Source organism: Vulpes lagopus, chromosome 12, assembly GCF_018345385.1.
Source record: "Vulpes lagopus strain Blue_001 chromosome 12, ASM1834538v1, whole genome shotgun sequence".
Lineage (NCBI taxonomy): Eukaryota > Metazoa > Chordata > Mammalia > Carnivora > Canidae > Vulpes > Vulpes lagopus.
Genome location: NC_054835.1, coordinates 28,429,380 through 28,447,302, shown reverse-complemented (window position 1 = coordinate 28,447,302; position 17,923 = coordinate 28,429,380). Strand labels below are relative to the sequence as shown.

The window sequence follows — 17,923 nt, the reverse complement described above, 5'->3', positions numbered from 1 at the left end:
GCCTATCATAAATAAATAAAATTAAAAAAAAATTAAAAAAAAAATAAAATAAATTCAGGAGCTCTTTTCTAAACTATGCCCGTATAGAGCAGGTTGATATCAGAGGTCTAGAACCTGTTATTTTCTTCTCAGGCCTTTGGAAAGTGAAATAATACTATAGATCACACCTATGCCCTCAATGTAAGATTGCAAGTAAGTCTATGTCATTAATACAAGCAAAGGTATAAAATATATATGCTTAATGGGAAGCATGTAGGCAAAAAGGAAACCAATTTTTGGCTAACTACCACAATCATGAACTATAACCCTTTTAGTTACTTTGTCATTAGAATGCAAAAGTTTCTAATATATGTTTCTAAAATTTGAATTTTCAATTTACCAGATTATATTTGACTGTGTCCATTTCATTTTTGACCTATTGACATCTCTCCAAAATGTAGAAATGCACGACAGTGTGAATGTGGTTAACACTACTGAATTGTATACTTAAACTGTTTTTACACTTAAATTTTTAAAATTGTGGTAAGAAGCATGTAAGATTAAAAAATGTTTTATTTATACAAGTGAAAATACACAAACTGATCATCTGTAAAATGTGGATAGCAATAATTGCATTGTAGGTTGGAAACTAAAACTTAACTGACATAATGCCTCCAAAAGCAAAAAAGTATGAGTGCTTTCTTCACCTTGAGCATTTTTTCCATAAGAAGATATATGGCAATAGTTTTGGCATTTTAGGCCTAATAACTGATATAGAGCAGAAAAATATGCTCTAAAACAAATCTTTAATTTAGCACTTAATTTAGCACTTTCTCTTTACTGGTTGGACCTTATGAACACAATACAAGTATAGACCTTTACAGCTCTTTTCATTTTTTTTTTTACAGCTCTTTTCAAAAGAATTTTTCTAAATCTTCTATGGTTTTATATTTCTTATTGTATGTATACTGTATAATAGTATAGCATAAATAATGCAAAATATACATTGCCATATATTTGATATATGCAAAAACATTTTTAAACAAAAAGTGACTAAGGGACTTTGCCTCACCTACTCCTGCTTGAAACTTTCAAAGGAGTTCAAAGAAAAGACCTAAACCTAAGAGTTAATACACACATTCAGTTAGAAGGAAGAAAATGCAGATGTGGTTGCCCTTTCTTGAGGAAACTCCCAAGATCTAGGAATGATGGTAATATGTATCATGAACCTGGGTATCCCGTGAGATCCTCAAGATCAAACCAAACAGTCCTGTGAGGTTTATTTTATTGATATACTGTGCTTACTAGGTCACCAGAATTGACAAGCAAGAGAAATTATTCTCTGGCTTATCCCTCAGGAGTTGATATACCACAGCTTCCACAGAGGTGTCATAAAGATGTCATTACTATGGTAATGAAATGCCCATCTCATTGACATCTACTATCTAATCTTACCCATGAGAAAGATCATCCTTCAGGATCTATTTCCACATCTGATTGACTAAAGTTACTGAAGACTACTCATCCTTTTCCTTAAAAAACAACAAAACAAAACAAAACAAAAAAACAGGTTTCTATAAACATTGTCCAAGAATTGTCCTTATCCTTAACAGCATTTTAAAGATTCAATCTCTATTCAATTGCCAATGGGAAAAAAAAAAGCCAGGACTAACTTTTTTTAAGTTGAAAAACAATACATTCTCTTTTAAATTTTGCTATTGGGGATCCCTGGGTGGCTCAGCAGTTTAGTGCCTGCCTTTGGCCCAGGGCGTGATCCTGGAGTCCTGGGATCAAGTCCCATGTCGGGCTCCCAGCATGGAGCCTGCTTCTCCCTCTGCCTGTGTCTCTGCCTCTCTCTCTCTCTCTCTCTCTCTCTCTCTCTCTCTATGTCTACCATGAATAAATAAATAAAATATTTAAAAAATAAATAAATTTTGCTATTATTAATAATAGTCATGATGACTGAGGTTTCTATTGATCACCAATAAAACAGTAAAAACAAGCAAGACAAGTTGTTGAAACACTCACTTTATTGTTGACTGATTGAAATTTATCATACTTAAGGTGCTGAAATACTGAGGTGCTAGTCAGAAACCTTGTTAGTAGATGTCAGACCCTACTGGCTAATTCACACAAAGAATTTATTTGATCTTTTGCCATTTTTCCCAAGTCAGTGATGATAGCTTTAGTTGATAGGTAGCAGGCATGTGAGTACAGCAGGAGATCCAGCTCCTTGGTCTGTTTTGTTCATATATAAAAAAGTTTGGAAAGCTGATAAAGGTATTTCATTAATTAAGCCTTAAAACCACTGAAACCAAATCCATGCCAAGGTTTCTGTTTGACACACATTCCTCAAAAGATATTATCTCTTTCAACATATACAAAGCCAAAAGGCATATTAAGGGAAGGAATGTCACCTACACAGTTTATCAGCTTTGCGACATGACAGAAAAAAGGCACAATTCCTTCATTTGGAAATTGGGTCTCCTCTTCACATACTCTGTCAAAATACATAGTGTGGCTAAAAGATGGAAGAGTCTTAATAATTTGTTTATCTTTTAAACCTTGCTAATAAAGATGAATAAATGCCCATCACATGGACATCAACTAGTCTAATCAGATGGACCAAACAGGTCACTTTTCAGAACCTATTTTCATATCTGAACTGAGTCACTGTAGACCAATACAGAACTCATTCTTTTCCAAAAAACTACTATCTCTGTAAAACTTATACAGTTTGACATCATTGGGAAGGCACAATGCAATTTAAGAAATGTATTGTTACACTCACAAAGAGTAGCATAGTATTTATGTCATATCACTAAGTACCTTTTCTTTTTAGTTTCATATTCCTAGGCTTTCCTTTTGTTTCTGCAATTCTTATTAGAATAATTGAAACAGAATCCAATAAGAAAGTTTAAAAGACTTTAGCCAGTTTAAAAGACTTTAAAATCATAAAGTTTCTTGCTGTCATTGGATGGGCAAGTAAGGGATCAACCACATAAAGTGGACACCCCAGATACCTCTCCTAAAAACCGGTCCCACATCCTACTATTTAATTCAGAATCCTATAGAGGGGATAAAATAAAAATGTTATGGTCTATCCCACTATCCAAAATTCTCTCAGAAGCTTAAACCAGACATAAACTATTAAAAATGCCAGAGGTACAGCTTCTGGTGAATGACTATTAATCAGTTTTTCCCAAAATTTGCACACAATATCTCATATAGATGAGAATTTATATGTATTGAATATAAAAATCTAAAGTAAGAAAACAGTGTTAAATGGCTTAATGTTTTTGTTCACACATTTTCCCCTTCAAAATAAGTATCTTACACATGCATCCTTTATCCTTCTATCCTTCAGTATTAATAAAAATATAAAGTTTTAAACCTTTTAAATCTACCAGCATTTATAAATATAATGAACAAATTAAATACTTCTCTTTAGAAGACATTTAAATAAGTGATATATAACAAAACCTTCTTACCATTTATGATAATGTATCATTAAAATTAAAGAAAGATATGAAAATAGAAGAATGCTCCCATTAATATAAAAGAATCAGGGGCTGTTAAGTGTGATGGATGGTCCAAGTCTGGATGCCTTGCTTTTGAAACAGAATGCTGGGTTAGGAAGTAAGAGCATTTCCTGGTTAATCACTTAGAAAATTAGCTCTTTCTGAAGAGTTTCTTCCCTGGAATTCCTGACCCATTTAGATCTGTGATCTTGGTGACCTCACATGCCTTTGTTTCTCACACAATCTTCTCTACAAGGATCACACTGTGACTTGAACCAGAGAGACTGAACTCCCCACTGGAGTTGTGCTGATTACAGTTTAAGAGTGGCAAGATGGCAAATCAGCACACACATCAGATTATTCTTCAGTACCATAGATGCAGCAGTTTTTTTAGATGCTTCTTGACTGTAACAGAAGGCCAGGACTTTTCATTTGAAAGGGATCTGGGCAGCAAAAAAAAAAAAAAAAAAAAGACTGCTAGATGTTTAGTAGTTTGTCAAGGTAAATAATCTGAACAGCTGCAGCAAATAAAAAAGTCCCAATTCTCAATTAACAAAATTCTCAATTAACAAAACAAAAATACTTTTCCTTAACAGAACTGAAAAAATCCCAACAGTGTGTCATGTGCAAGGCTAATCTGCTTCCAGCTACAGCTAGTGCACAATGTCACATTTGTCATCCATTCCTCACTCTTTTAATTCTTCCTCCTTTGGAAAGTGCTCCTGCTTGCAGGCCACGTCCACCAGCAGATGGAGATCTAAAAAGAAAGAAGGTTTGTTTACTCACTCTTAGCCTCTAGGACTACAGAATTCAATAGATAAGTCTTCAGACAAGAAGAACAAGTTGCTCATGTTTAAATGTAGAATTGGTTCTCAAACTATATTATCTCATCAGAGTCTCAGTTTTCGGTCATCCCTGTAACTCTAAAGCACACAGATGTAGGCCAATTGTTAACCGAGTAAGACCAACAAAGTATACAGTTTCTTTCTTTTCAGTGATGTGTCTGAGCCTCTTTTCATTTCAACTACCTTTTATTTTAAATGAAAAACTAAGAAGTGTCAAAGGGATCAAAGTGAAATATACACACATAAATCAAAATTCAAAAAAAAAAAATCAAAATTCATTCCTTTGATACTATAAGGATGAGTGGGTGGGTGGCTTGTGGGAATTGAAAAAGTGGTGCCTTCAGAAATACAATGTTAGGGCAGGCCCGGTGGCTCAGCGGTTTAGCGCCGCCTTCAGCCCAGGACCTGAGTCTGGAGACCCAGGATCGAGTCCAACATCGGGCTCCCTGCATGGAGCCTGCTTCTCTCTCTGCCTGTGTCTCTGCCTCTCTCTGTGTGTCACTCATGAATAAATAAATAAAATCTTTAAAAAAAAAAAAAGAAATACAATGTTAAAATGAGTAATCACTATTTTTCCAAAGTTGATTTACTCCATAAAATTTCCACTTACTGAAAACACAGCTGATCTCTTGTAGAAACACCTATCTGAACTGTCTGTAGAAAAGAAACACCCCTCATAGTCAAGAGACAGAAGGTTCACTAAAAATGGAAAGAACTAGGGATGCCTAGGTGGTGTACTTGATTAAGCGTCAGACTCTTGGTTTCAACTCAGGTTGTGATCTCAGGATCATGACCTCAGGGCTCCACCTCAGGCTCTGAGCTCAGTGCAGAGTCTGCTTGGGTTTCTCCCCCCCCCCCCCGTTGCCCCTCCCCACCCCAAATAAAAACAAAAATCTTAGAAAAAAAAGAAAAGAATGGAAAGAACTAAAAAGTGAACTCTCAGCTCAGGTACTAGATTTTGCAATACAAAAAACTAAGACCATGTATAGAAGTAGAGCTATGGGGCATTAGTAACACTGGCAGAAGTAAAAAGATCCTAATGTGGCTTCTAGACTCGAGCTAATTAATTAGTTTTCAACTTCTAGAGCAACATACGTACTTCTAGTTTATAACTTCTAGACCACGGAACCCTTTTCAGTTTGTTTTGCAGTTTACAATTTTGCTGTAGAACCATTTGGGAATTAAACTAAACTATATAGCATGACTCCTTTATTTAATTCTAGTCACAAGACTAGAATTATTACATTTATTTATCATTACATTTCTAGAACACAGCTTCTGTGGGACTGACCCGCTGATTCAATAAAATAATTCTACCACCACATTTGAGAAAATCCAGAAAGCATACAGAATAATAACTAATTTTTGCATACCTTGTAAGAGGCAGACCAGTCGCTAGGGGCAGGTGAACTCATCTGGTGAACTGCACTACAATCTATCCATAAAGAACAAGCAATTTGGATGGCTGGGTGGCTCAGTCAGTTAAGCACTTATCTGCCTTTGGCTCAAGTCATGATCCCAAGGTCCTGGGACTGAGCTCCACATTGAGCTCCCCATTCAGAGGGGAGCATGCTTCTCCCTGTCCCCCGCACCTCCTGCTCATGCTCTCGCTCTCAAATTAAAAAAAATATCTTAAAAAAAAGAGGGGATCCCTGGGTGGTTCAGTGGTTTAGTGCCTGCCTTTGGCCCAGGGTGTGATCCTGGAGTCCCGGGATTGAGTCCCACATTGGGCTCCCTGCATGGAGCCTGCTTCTCCCTCTGCCTATGTCTCTGCTCTTCTCTCTCTGTATCTCTAATGAATAAATAAATAAAATCTTCTTTAAAAAAAGAATAAACAATTTATCCAGATGAGCCTCTTATAGAGGGAAAACATGCCATCAATTTATCACTTAAGATTCAGTTCTTGTACATCCATGATCATGGCAGCATTATTCACAATGGCCAAAAGATAGAAGCAGTCCAAGTATCCAAGGGCAGATGAATGGATTTAAAAATGTGGTATATACATACACTGAGATATTAGCCTTAAAAAATTACAAAATTTTGACACATGCTACAACATGGTTGAGCCTTGAAGATATGCTAATTGAAATGAGTCAGTCACAAAAAGATAAATACTGTATAATTCCACTTATACGAGTACCTAGAGCAGTCAGATTTATAGAGACAGAAAGTGGGCATAGTGGTTGCCACAGGCTGCAGGCTATTATGGGAATTATTGTATAATGGACACAGTTTCAGTTTAGGAAGATGAGAAAAGTTCTGGAGATGGATGGTGGTGATAATAGTGCAACAATGTGAATGTATTTAATGCCATTGAACTGTACAAAATGGTTAATGTGGTAAATTTTGTTATGCATATTTTACCACAAAAGTGCTACTTTATAGTCTATATAATAACAAAATACAGTACTGTCTTATATTTATATAACATTTTTTTCAAGTAAAGTGTATTATTATAAAGTCATTTAATTAATCCTTAGGGATAAAGTGGTACCAGGAGCAAGAAGCTTTCCTCTAAGCTATATGGTTAGTAAGTAAAGCCAGTGGTTTCTAAACCTTGTTGCACACTGGAATCACTGGGGATCTTTTAAAAAATATTGATGCCTAAGGCTCTTACCTTCCAACATTCTGATTTAATTGGTGTGAAGTGCTACCTAGGCATTAGGATCTCTAAAAGCTGACCGAAAGATGTAGGAGAAACACCTAATTATGAACATTCTTCAAATACCTCAGCTCCATATGAGAAGGAAGCACAGGCCATTCGGTAATGGAACATGTTAAAGGTAAAGGCTAGTAAAGCCACTACAAATTTCACAAAGGGGGGATCCCTGGGTGGCGCAGCGGTTTAGCGCCTGTCTTTGGCCGAGGGCGCGATCCTGGAGACCCGGGATCGAATCCCACATCGGGCTCCCGGTGCATGGAGCCTGCTTCTCCCTCTGACTGTGTCTCTGCCTCTCTCTCTCTCCCTGTGTGACTATCATAAATAAATAAAAAATTAAAAAAAAAAATTTAAACAAATTTCACAAAGGGAGGCAGACTGAAGAATAGTAGCAATGAACTCTCTTTTTTCGGTGAATAAATGTCATTCATCATGCTTATTATGACTTTATCACATCGATATGTTCAAATCATGGACAAGAACACATCACAGACAGGAATATTTAAAATAGCAATACCCTGCATGGCTCTATAACACCCTCAGAATGAGTTATGTAAAGTAATGTGAGCAACAAACCCTCTTAACCTTAATGGCTGGGCTTTAAATAGCATTTGGCACACAGCTTCTAATAACGAGCATCTAAACATAGTAATTTTATTAAAATGAGCTTCCTTCATTAACAAAGTTGCCAGTTGAGAAGAGTATAGTGACTAGGTGTGTCTGGGTGGCTCAGTTGGTTAAGCACCTGCCTTTGGCTCAGGTCATGATCCCCATCAAGCCCCATGTTAGGCTCTCTGCTGGGGGGGAGGGGTGCCTGCTTCTCCCTTTCCCTCTGCCTCTGCCTGCTGCTCACCCTGCTTATGCTCTGTCAAATAAATAAACAAAATCTTTTTAAAAGTGTGGGGCCAGGGGATCCCTGGGTGGCGCAGCGGTTTAACGCCTGCCTTTGGCCCAGGGCGCGATCCTGGAGACCCAGGATCGAATCCCACGTCGGGCTCCCGGTGCATGGAGCCTGCTTCTCCCTCTGCCTGTGTCTCTGCTTCTCTCTCTCTCTCTCTCTCTCTCTCTGTGTGTGACTATCATAAATAAATAAAAATTAAAAAATAAATAAATAAATAAATAAATAAAAGTGTGGGGCCATAGAGACCAATAAAACTATGCAAAAATATAAACTAGCCTGGTGCTACTAGAGGTTTAGATGACTTCCTTTATTTTTTTTAATAAATTAATTTTTATTGGTGTTCAATTTACCAACATACAGAATAACACCCAGTGCTCATCCCGTCAAGTGTCCCCCTCAGTGCCCGTCACCCATTCCCCCCCCACCCCCCGCCCTCCTCCCCTTCCACCACCCCTAGTTCGTTTCCCAGAGTTAGGAGTCTTTATGTTCTGTCTCCCTTCCTGATATTTCCCACACATTTCTTCTCCCTTCCCTTATATTCCCTTTCACTATTACTTATATTCCCCAAATGAATGAGAACATACACTGTTTGTCCTTCTCCGATTGACTTACTGCACTCAGCATAATACCCTCCAGTTCCATCCACGTCGAAGCAAATGGTGGGTATTTGTCGTTTCTAATGGCTGAGTAATATTCCATTGTATACATAAACCACATCTTTTTTATCCATTCATCTTTCGATGGACACAATAGCCAAATTGTGGAAGGAGCCTCGATGACTTCCTTTAGAAGAAAAGCTTGCATACTCATCAGAGAAGGTAAGTATTTGCGGATGACGGATGGACGGTAGCTCAGTTGGTTTGAGAGCTGAAAGGCCTTGAGGGCCTTTGCATTGCATCTACTTGTTGGGGAAAGTTCATTCCTATTGAGAGCACCCTCTAGGGCTTCGGAGTGATTATCTTAATGAAATCTCATCCAAAATCCAATAGCTACAAAGTGGGAAGATCGTTCTTTAGGAATGACAACAACTTTGCTTATAAACATTCCATTTCCTTCAACCAGAAAGTAAATATCCCATCAAAACAGGAATATAGATTCACCATAAGATTAATACTTAAGTAAATCCAGTTTAGGATGGTATTACAGAAATTGGAGGAGCATAAGTGAATCTAGTTTTCTTTACTTCTTGGTATTTTTTATCCAAACCATATTTTTTTAAGTTAACATGTGCTCAAAAAGCCTACAAAAAGCCTACAAACATGGTAGTGACTGTAATTGACAATTTCCTTCTAACTAAATACAATCTATTGAAATCAAAACAGTCTGGATACTTAACTTGAAGTCTCTTATTTGAAAAAATTTCAAAGAAAGGTTAAAGTGTGAGAAGATGCTCCTACTTAAACAGGGCAGATACATTTTCTTTTTTCTTTTTTCTTTTTTTTCTTTTTTTTGGGGGGTAGATACATTTTCAAAATAATTCAGTTATAGAAGGGCACTGAGAAGTTCTAGAATACAGGATGCCTCTGTTCAATGGGATATTAAACAACATAATGACATTTCAACAGTTAACGTTAGAATCATAGTGTTTTAGATTTTGGAACCAAAGGAGTCTTCAGAGGTGATTTCATGAAATTTCTTTATTTTCTATCATAAATAATGTATTGTAAGAGTTGAAACCTTATTGAGGGGAGATAATCCTAATGATAGTGACATTTGAAATGTAAGGGATACTTTAGGAAGTTTACATTTGGTTCCTATCATTACTACTTCAATCTTGGAGTTCAATATCAAAATAAAAAACATTTGGTCATCTAAACTGAACACTAGTTGATTTTGAGCCCTCCTCACAAGTACCTCCTTACTCTCTTAAAGGTTTCTCTGGTCATCAAGGATTAGAAGCAAAGAACAAGGACTTCCTAATACAGGTGCAATAATAGACTGAATGCTTATCTCCCCGAAGTTCTTATGTTGAGACCTAACCCCAGTGTGACGGTGTTAGAAAGCAGGAACTTTGGGAGGTCATTAGGTCATGAGAGTGGAACTTTATGAATGATATTAATGTCTTTGTAAAAGAGACCCCAGATGGCTCCCTCATCCATCTTCCGTATGAGAGGCAGCAAGAAGATGGCCCCCTGTGATCAAGAACACAGGCTCTCACCAGACACTGAATTTACTATGCCTTAATCTTGGGCTTCCCAGCCTCCAGAACTGAGAAATAAGTTTCTGTTGTTTATAATAAGCTAGCTGCTCTATAGGATTTGTGGTATAGCAACCTAAACAGAATAAGATACACAGTAGGCAAAATTTTTCTGTAAAGTGCCAGGTAGTAAATATCTTGGGCTTTGTGGTCCATATGGCCTTAACTGCTCAACTTTGCTGTCGTAGTGTGAAAGCAGTCACAGACAATATGTCAATGAACGGGTGTGGCTGTGTGTTCCAATTAAAATTTATTATAGACACTGAAATTGGAATTTCATATCATTTTTATGTGTCTGAACTATTCTTCTTTTGATTCCCCACCCCCTCCTGCCAACCATTCAAAATGTAAAAACCATGCTTAGCTTGCAGGCCATATAAAAACAGGAGTGTGCTAGATTGGTTCACAGGCCATAGTTTACTAAGTTGTAGCACTCACTAGGGCTATAATCCAGAGAGATTTAACTAAATTGGAAGATTTCATCAAATAGAATACTGCTATAATAGTTGTAAAAAAATGATCTTTTCTCCAAAGAAGATATACAAATGGCCAAGAAGCATATGAAGAGCTGTTCAACATCACTAATCATTAGAGAAATGCAATCAAAACCAAAACGAGATACCACTTCATACCTACTAGGATGGCTCTAACAATAATAAAAAGTGAAAAACAACAAGTGCTAATGAGGATATGGAAAAATGGGAACCCTATACATTGCAGTAGGGAATGTAAAATGCTGCAGCTATTATGGAAAATAATTTGGTCAATAGTTAGAATTACCATGTGACCCAGCAACTCCACTCCTAAGTATACACCTAAAAGACTTGTAAACAGATACTCAAATACATGTACACATATGTTCATAGCACTATTCTCAATAACCAAAACAGCCCAAACGTCCATCAGCCGATGAATGGATAAATGAAATGTGAAATATATATATGATGTAATATTACTTCACCATAAAAAGAAAACTGATACAAATTCTACAATGTGGATGAATCTTGAAAAGATTATGCTAAGTGAAATAAGCCAGACACAAAAGGTGATATATTGCATGATTTCATTTCTATGAAATATCCCAGAAGAGGTAAATCCATAGAGACAGAACACAGATTGGTGGCTGCCAAGGGCTTGGGGGAGGAAGCAATAGGAATAACTGCTTAGTGAATATGGGGTTTTCTTTTGGAGTGATGAAAAATGTTTGGGAACTAGAAAGAGGTAGAGGTTGCACATCATTGTCAATATACTAAAGCCACTGAACTTTGCGCTTTAAAATGGTTAATTTTATGTTTTGTGAATTTTATCTAAAAATGTATATTTTCCTATTAATTTAAAATAACCAGACAAAAAGACAAGGAAAGCAGAAAATGGCTACAAAAAATAAAATTCATAATCAAACATATCTCAGTTTGATTGAATTAAAATACTGTATTTATTTATTCATGAGAGGCACAGAGAGAGGCAGAGACACAGGCAGAGGGAGAAGCAGGCTCCCTACAGGGAGCCTGATATGGAACTCAATCCCTGGACCCCAGGATCACAACCTGAGCTGAAGGCAGATGTTCAAGCACTGAGCCACCCAGGTGCACCTATATCTCAATTTTAAATGTCAGAGCATAATAACAAGATATGAAATGGCATCTTAGCAAGACACACAATTCTAGGTTCCAGAAGAAAAGAACTATAGAAGACACTATTTGTATGTCCCTAGTGTACCCAGCATGGTACCAAGCCCATGGCAGTTGTTCAAATAAGTACTTGTTAAAAGAAACCTGGGGTGTGGTTTGACTCCTCATGTGTTCAAAATTTATCATTTGGTGGTTAATTAAAAGATTGCTCAGAGAGACAGAAAGTAAAATAGTAGTTTCTAGTGGTGGGAGTGGGGGGATATGGAGTTATTGTTTAATGAGTACAGAGTTTCAGTTTTGTAAAATGAAAAGAGTTTTGGAGATGAATGGTGGCGATGGGAGCAGCACAATGTGAATGTACTTATGCCAGGGAAAAATACACTTAAAAAATGGTTAAGATGGTAAACTGAAGGGCTATGTATATTTTACCATAATTTTTAATTGCTTTTTTTCCAAGGATTTTTTTAAAAAGTAGATCAGTAAAAGTGAGGAAAAAGCGATTCATTCACTTAACAAACATTGAAGGCCACAGCTAACCTCTTGGTGTTGAGCTAGTCCTTGCCCTCATCAAGAGACAAGAAAAATAATAAATAGAAAATGCAAACTAGTGATAAGCACTATAAAAGAAAAACAAAAAGAGATAAAGAATAGAGATTGAAGGAGGGTAGGACATGGGGAATAGTGCTATTCAAGATAGCACGGTCAGGAAGATTTCTATGATGAGCTGGCATCTGAGAAGAGAACTGAATGAAATAAAGGAACAAGCCATGTAAATATCTGGGTGAAGCATATTTCAGGCACAGAGAACAGCAAGTGTGAAGGCGAGAATGTGTTTGGTGTGTTCAAAGACTAGTGAAGAGACTGCTGGGGCTTGAATAGATGAGGAGGACACAAAGGTGGTAGATGAGGTCAGAGCAGTTGCCAGGAGCCATATCATTGAGCATCTTGCAGACCACTATAAGGATTTTTAGATTTTATTCTAAATAAGATATAAAACCACTGGAAAATTTTAAACAGGGAAATAATTAATGTTTTAAAAGGATGACTGCTGTGCGAGGAAAAGGCTTTAGGGGCCAACAGTGGAGCAGGAAAACTGGTTAAGAAGCTACTGTAGTCATCTAGATGGCAGTGCTCAGACCATGGTGATAGAATGCAAGGGTGTTAAGAAATGGTCAGATTCTGGACCTATACTGATTCTAAGCTGATAGAATTTGCTGATGGGGGTTGAATGTGAGAGAACAGAGTCAAGATTTTTGGCTGACTGGAGACTAGAAGTGCTATTTCCTAAAATAAGAAATTAGGGAAAGGGTGGAATATACTAAGTTTGGAACATATGGGACATGTCCTATGGAACATCTAAACAAAGATGTAGTTTAGGCAATAAGGTATGCAAATCTGGAATTCAGAGAAAATTGAGATTTAAGATATAAATTTAGGAGTCGTCACTACACAGATGATAATAAAAGCAATGAGACTGGTTGGAATTACCTAGGAACTGATAGAGAAGAAAAGAGGTACAAGAATGGAGTTCTGGGACTCATCAATAATTAGCAGTCAGGAAAGACAAAAAAAGATTAAGTAAAAGAAACTATGGAGTGGCCAGTGAAAGTGAAGGAAAACCAGGAATGGGTGATATTGCAGAAGCCAAGCGAAGAAAGTAGTTCAGGAAGGGTGAAGTGGTCTCTTCAAATGCCACTGAGGTACAGCAAAATGGGGACTGAGAACCTGGCAATGTGGCACTCAGTGGAAACCTTGATATGAGCAGTATCAGCTGAGTAACAGGAATGAAAAGTCGAATGAGGAAAGGATATGCTTTCAAGGAGCTTTTCTCTAAGAGAAACACAAAAAATGGAGTAATAGCAGGATGGAGATATGAATGAAGGAAAGGCAAAAGAAATTTCTTTTATCATAGAACCTAAGATGGCATGTTTGTGTGGTGATGGGAATTATCTTACATAAAAGGTAAAAAGCGATTATTGAAGAGTAAAGGGTGATAACTGTAAGTACTAAGTCCATTAAGTACACAGAAGTAGATGGGATTCTGTACACGAATGGAAGGATGGGCCTTTTTTCATTGTAATAGGAGGAAAGGCAGAGTGTGGGGTTATAACTGGAGACAGAGTGATAGATTTGTTGGTAGGAAAATATGAAAATTCTCTTCTAGTTGCTTCTATGTTCTCAGTAAGAAAAGATCACAGCTGAGAATGAAAAGAGGAGGGTGTTAGAAGGAGCAGAGAAGATACAGTAGAATGGCTTTGGAAAATGGGGAATATCCTAAGGAAATATAGGATGCTGGCAACACCAGGAACCCACATGAATTTAAAGTGATACCAGTAATCTGAAAAGCATTTAACAGTAATAAACATAATAAGTATTATGAAAATAATTATTGCTAAAATTCCATTGTTACCATGTACTGGTTAATTTCTATGTACCAGGCACTATACCAGGCTGGTTATAGGTTTTATATCATCATTATCTTCATTTTATAGATGAAGAAACTGAGGCCCAGTAAAGCAAATATATCCAAAATTACCATGGTAAATGCTTCTAGATTTTAATTTAGAACTTTTATTTAATTTAGCTTTTAATTTTAATGTAGCGGGGTTTTTTATTACCAAAAGCTTTCTTCCTATCAACTATGCCATATCGCCTATAGTAGATAGTATAAAAATCGTAACACTGACTTTGGTTAAGGTCTTCTAATCCCATAGAACCTTATATACAGCCACGTTTTCACAGACTGTTAGGTTAAGTTCTAACAAGGTAGAATAAATGTATACTTCATGAATTGTATTTCTGCTTACATTCTCATTACAAAAGCTAACTTTTTAGCAAAGAGGTTCTAGCTTAAGCATAAGTCATTTCCTCCTTGCCCCTAATAAAATGGAAATGTGATTAGATGTTCTAATACTGTCAATATGTCACAACTCTTCTATTTCACAGCAGGAAGGCAAGGTCAATTAAGACTTAGCTATCAGGGATCCCTGGGTGGTGCAGCGGTTTGGCGCCTGCCTTTGGCCCAGGGCGCAATCCTGGAGACCTGGGATCGAATCCCACGTCGGGCTCCCAGTGCATGGAGCCTGCTTCTCCCTCTGCCTGTCTCTGCCTCTCTCTCTCTCTCTCTCTCTCTCTCTGTGACTATCACAAGTAAATGAAAAATAAAAAATAAAGACTTAGCTATCAACACCACTGACCAAAGGATAAGATTTTACTTAGGGGAAAAAAAAACCCAACATAAAGAATCAAAAAAGATAATTAATGTGTTATTTTATCAGTTACATCTATAACCATAATAGTAAAAGAGATGAAAATATTATTTTAACAGCAGGTACCAGAGTTCCTCTTGAGAAGGTAACTGTATTTGCAGATACCATATCTTTTTTTTTTTTTTTTGCAGATACTGTATTTTAACAGGTTGTTTTGGTTGGGGAAGATAAAGCCTCAAAGACATTAGGAAAGAGAAGAAACACCTAACTTCTCTCCTTAAGTAAGAAAAAAAAGACCAGAGAAGAGAGGGTATACTGCTAGTACAAGGAAAGATGACAACATGGTGAAGGCCATAGTGATTAGTGACAGGGAAAGGTGAGAAAGTGGTAAAGTAACTGAAGGCCTTTTAAAAAGAAAGATGGAGAGGTACTGGGTGGCTCAGTCAGTTAAGCATCTGACTCTTGATTTCAGCCCACGTCATGACCTCAGGGTCATGAGATTGAGCCCCGCGTTGGACTCTGAACTCAGGGTGGAATCTGCTTGTCCTTCTCCCTCTGCTCTTTACCGACTTGTGCACGCACATGCGTGCTCTCTCTCTCTCAAATAAATAAAATCTTTAAAAAAAAAAAAGATGGATAACATTCCATTTAAAATTATTTGCAGTATTCTAAATGCAAACCTTCCTACTTCTCCTAATCTTCAGAAAAGTACTGAACACATACAAATGCCTAATGTAAATGCTTAGGGGAGGGTAGAAATCAAAGGAGGAGGGCTAAGTTCTACATCTGGTACAGGATGGAGCAGACAAGAGAGAAGAGCTGTAAAAGGTGAGAAATGGATTCATTTGGAATAAAACAAACAGAAACTTTAAAACTAAAAGCCACTATAAGCTCTAAAAATTCTATAAAATCTTGGAAAAGCATTTTAGGTGTGAAATAAGGTCAGCTTGAGTCAATCATATCTAAACCTCAAAAGTCAAGTTAGTGAGATACAGGGACACGTGGTAGTGCAGTAAGTGTAGCATCTACTCTTGGTTTCAGCTCAGGTCCTGATCTCAAGGTCATGAAATCGAGCCCTACATCAAGCTCCATGCTCAGTGTAGAGTTTGTATAAGTTTCTCGCCCTCTGCCCCTCCCCACTGCATGTTCTCACTCTCTCTCAAATAAATAAATCTTTTTAAAAAATAAATGGGATATAAATGTTTTTCCAAAATATTATTTAAGGGGATCCCTGGGTGGCTCAGCAGTTTAGCACCTGCCTTCAGCCCAGGGCGTGATCTTGGAGACCCGAGATCAAGTCCCACGTCAAGCTCCCTGCATGGAGACTGCTTCTCCCTCTGCCTGTGTCTCTGCCCCAATCTCTCTCTCTCTCTTTCTGTGTCTCTCATGAATAAATAAAATCTTTAAAAAAAATTCTTTAAATTTCCCATTCCTATTATTTTGATGCTTATATACTTATACTACAGGAACACTTTAAAATATTTAAACAATTTTAAATATTTTTAATTCTTTTTCAATTTTAAAAATCTAGAAAAAAACAGAAAAAGGAGTGAAAATTTCCCATTATCCCACCATTGTGTATATCCATGTGTATGGCAAAATAGTTCCTCTCTACACTTCCAATTCTACTTTCCCAGAGGTAATCACTGTTACATGAATCAGTTTCATCATATACTTCCATATTTTTTCTATAATTACATAGTATATACTTTTTTCTTTCTAGAAAGGAAGTTGTCTCAGACATACTGTGCTGCAACTTGTTTCATCCACTTAACATATTATGAACACCTACTATCTTTCCAGGTAACAATATACCAAGCTACTTTATACTCTTAAATGGTTGCATAGTATTTAATTTTTTCATAATATCTAGGTTCCTCTTGTCAGGCATTTATGCTTTTTCCAAATTTTTGCTATCGTAAATGACACAATAGTGAATTCTGTAGGAGATATTCCTAAGAGTGGAATTCCTAAATTCCCACCTGGGCTGTCCCTCGTTATAGTTTTAATCTGACTTCCCTGATGATTAAATATGTTATATTTCTTCATGTGCTTATTGCCCACTTGTATATCTTTTGTGAAACGTCTTTCATATATTCCTCCCATTTTTTAATTACTTTATAAGAGTTCTTTTTACATTCTAAACATGTCCTTTGTTTTGACATATGTGTTATCAATCTTTGTTATTAGACTATGGCTTGCCTTTTCATTTTCTTAATGGTGTCTTTCAAAGAGCAAAAGTCTTATATTCTGATGAAATCCAATTTATCAATTTTTTCTTTATTAATCATGCTTTTTGTGTTCTAAGACATCTTTGTCCACTCCAAAATAGTAAAACTTTTTTTCTTATTTTTTTTCAAGAAGTTTTTTTGGGATGCCTGGTTGGCTTAGCAGTTGAGTGCCTGCCTTTGGCCCAAGGCGTGATCCTGGAGTCCTGGGATTGAGTCTCACTTCGGGCTTCCTGCAGGGAGCCTGCTTCTCTCTTTGCCTGTGCCTCTGGCTCTCTCTTTCTCTCATGAATAAATAAAATCTTAACAATAAAAAAAAAGTTTTATATGTTTGGGTTTTATATTTAGGTCTATAATTCATTTTAAGTTAATTTTTATTTATGGAGGTATGGATCAATGCTAATTTTTGTTGAAAAGACTTTCTTTCTCCACTGCGTTGCCTTGGCATCATAGTTGAAAATCAGTTGACCTCATATGTACAGATCTATTTCTGGACTATTTTGTATCATTCATCTATACGTCTATCTTTTTTTTTTTATACGTCTATCTTTTCACCAATGTCAAACTATTTTAATTATTGTAGCTTTATGGTAAGTCTTGAAATCAGATAAAATCTCTTCTAACCTTCTGTTTTTGAAAATTGCCTTGGTTACTCTGACTTTTGCATTTTCTTTTAAATCTTAGAATCCGCTTGTAATTTAAAAAAAAAAAAAGAGTCTACTGGAAGTCTGATTGAGATTGCACTGAGTT

The 17,923-nt window shown here is 36.7% G+C and overlaps 1 protein-coding gene across 1 annotated transcript in view; it reads right to left on the bottom strand.

The window, feature by feature from the left end:
• Window positions 1-3,926: 3,926 nt before the first annotated feature.
• Window positions 3,927-17,923, bottom strand: part of HSF5 (heat shock transcription factor 5) — a 49,903-nt gene continuing 35,906 nt past the window's right edge. The window contains exon 6 of the mRNA XM_041726059.1: window positions 3,927-4,257. Coding sequence (XP_041581993.1) covers window positions 4,187-4,257 — 71 coding nt within the window. The 3' untranslated portion in view covers window positions 3,927-4,186. The remainder of the gene's footprint in view (window positions 4,258-17,923) is intronic.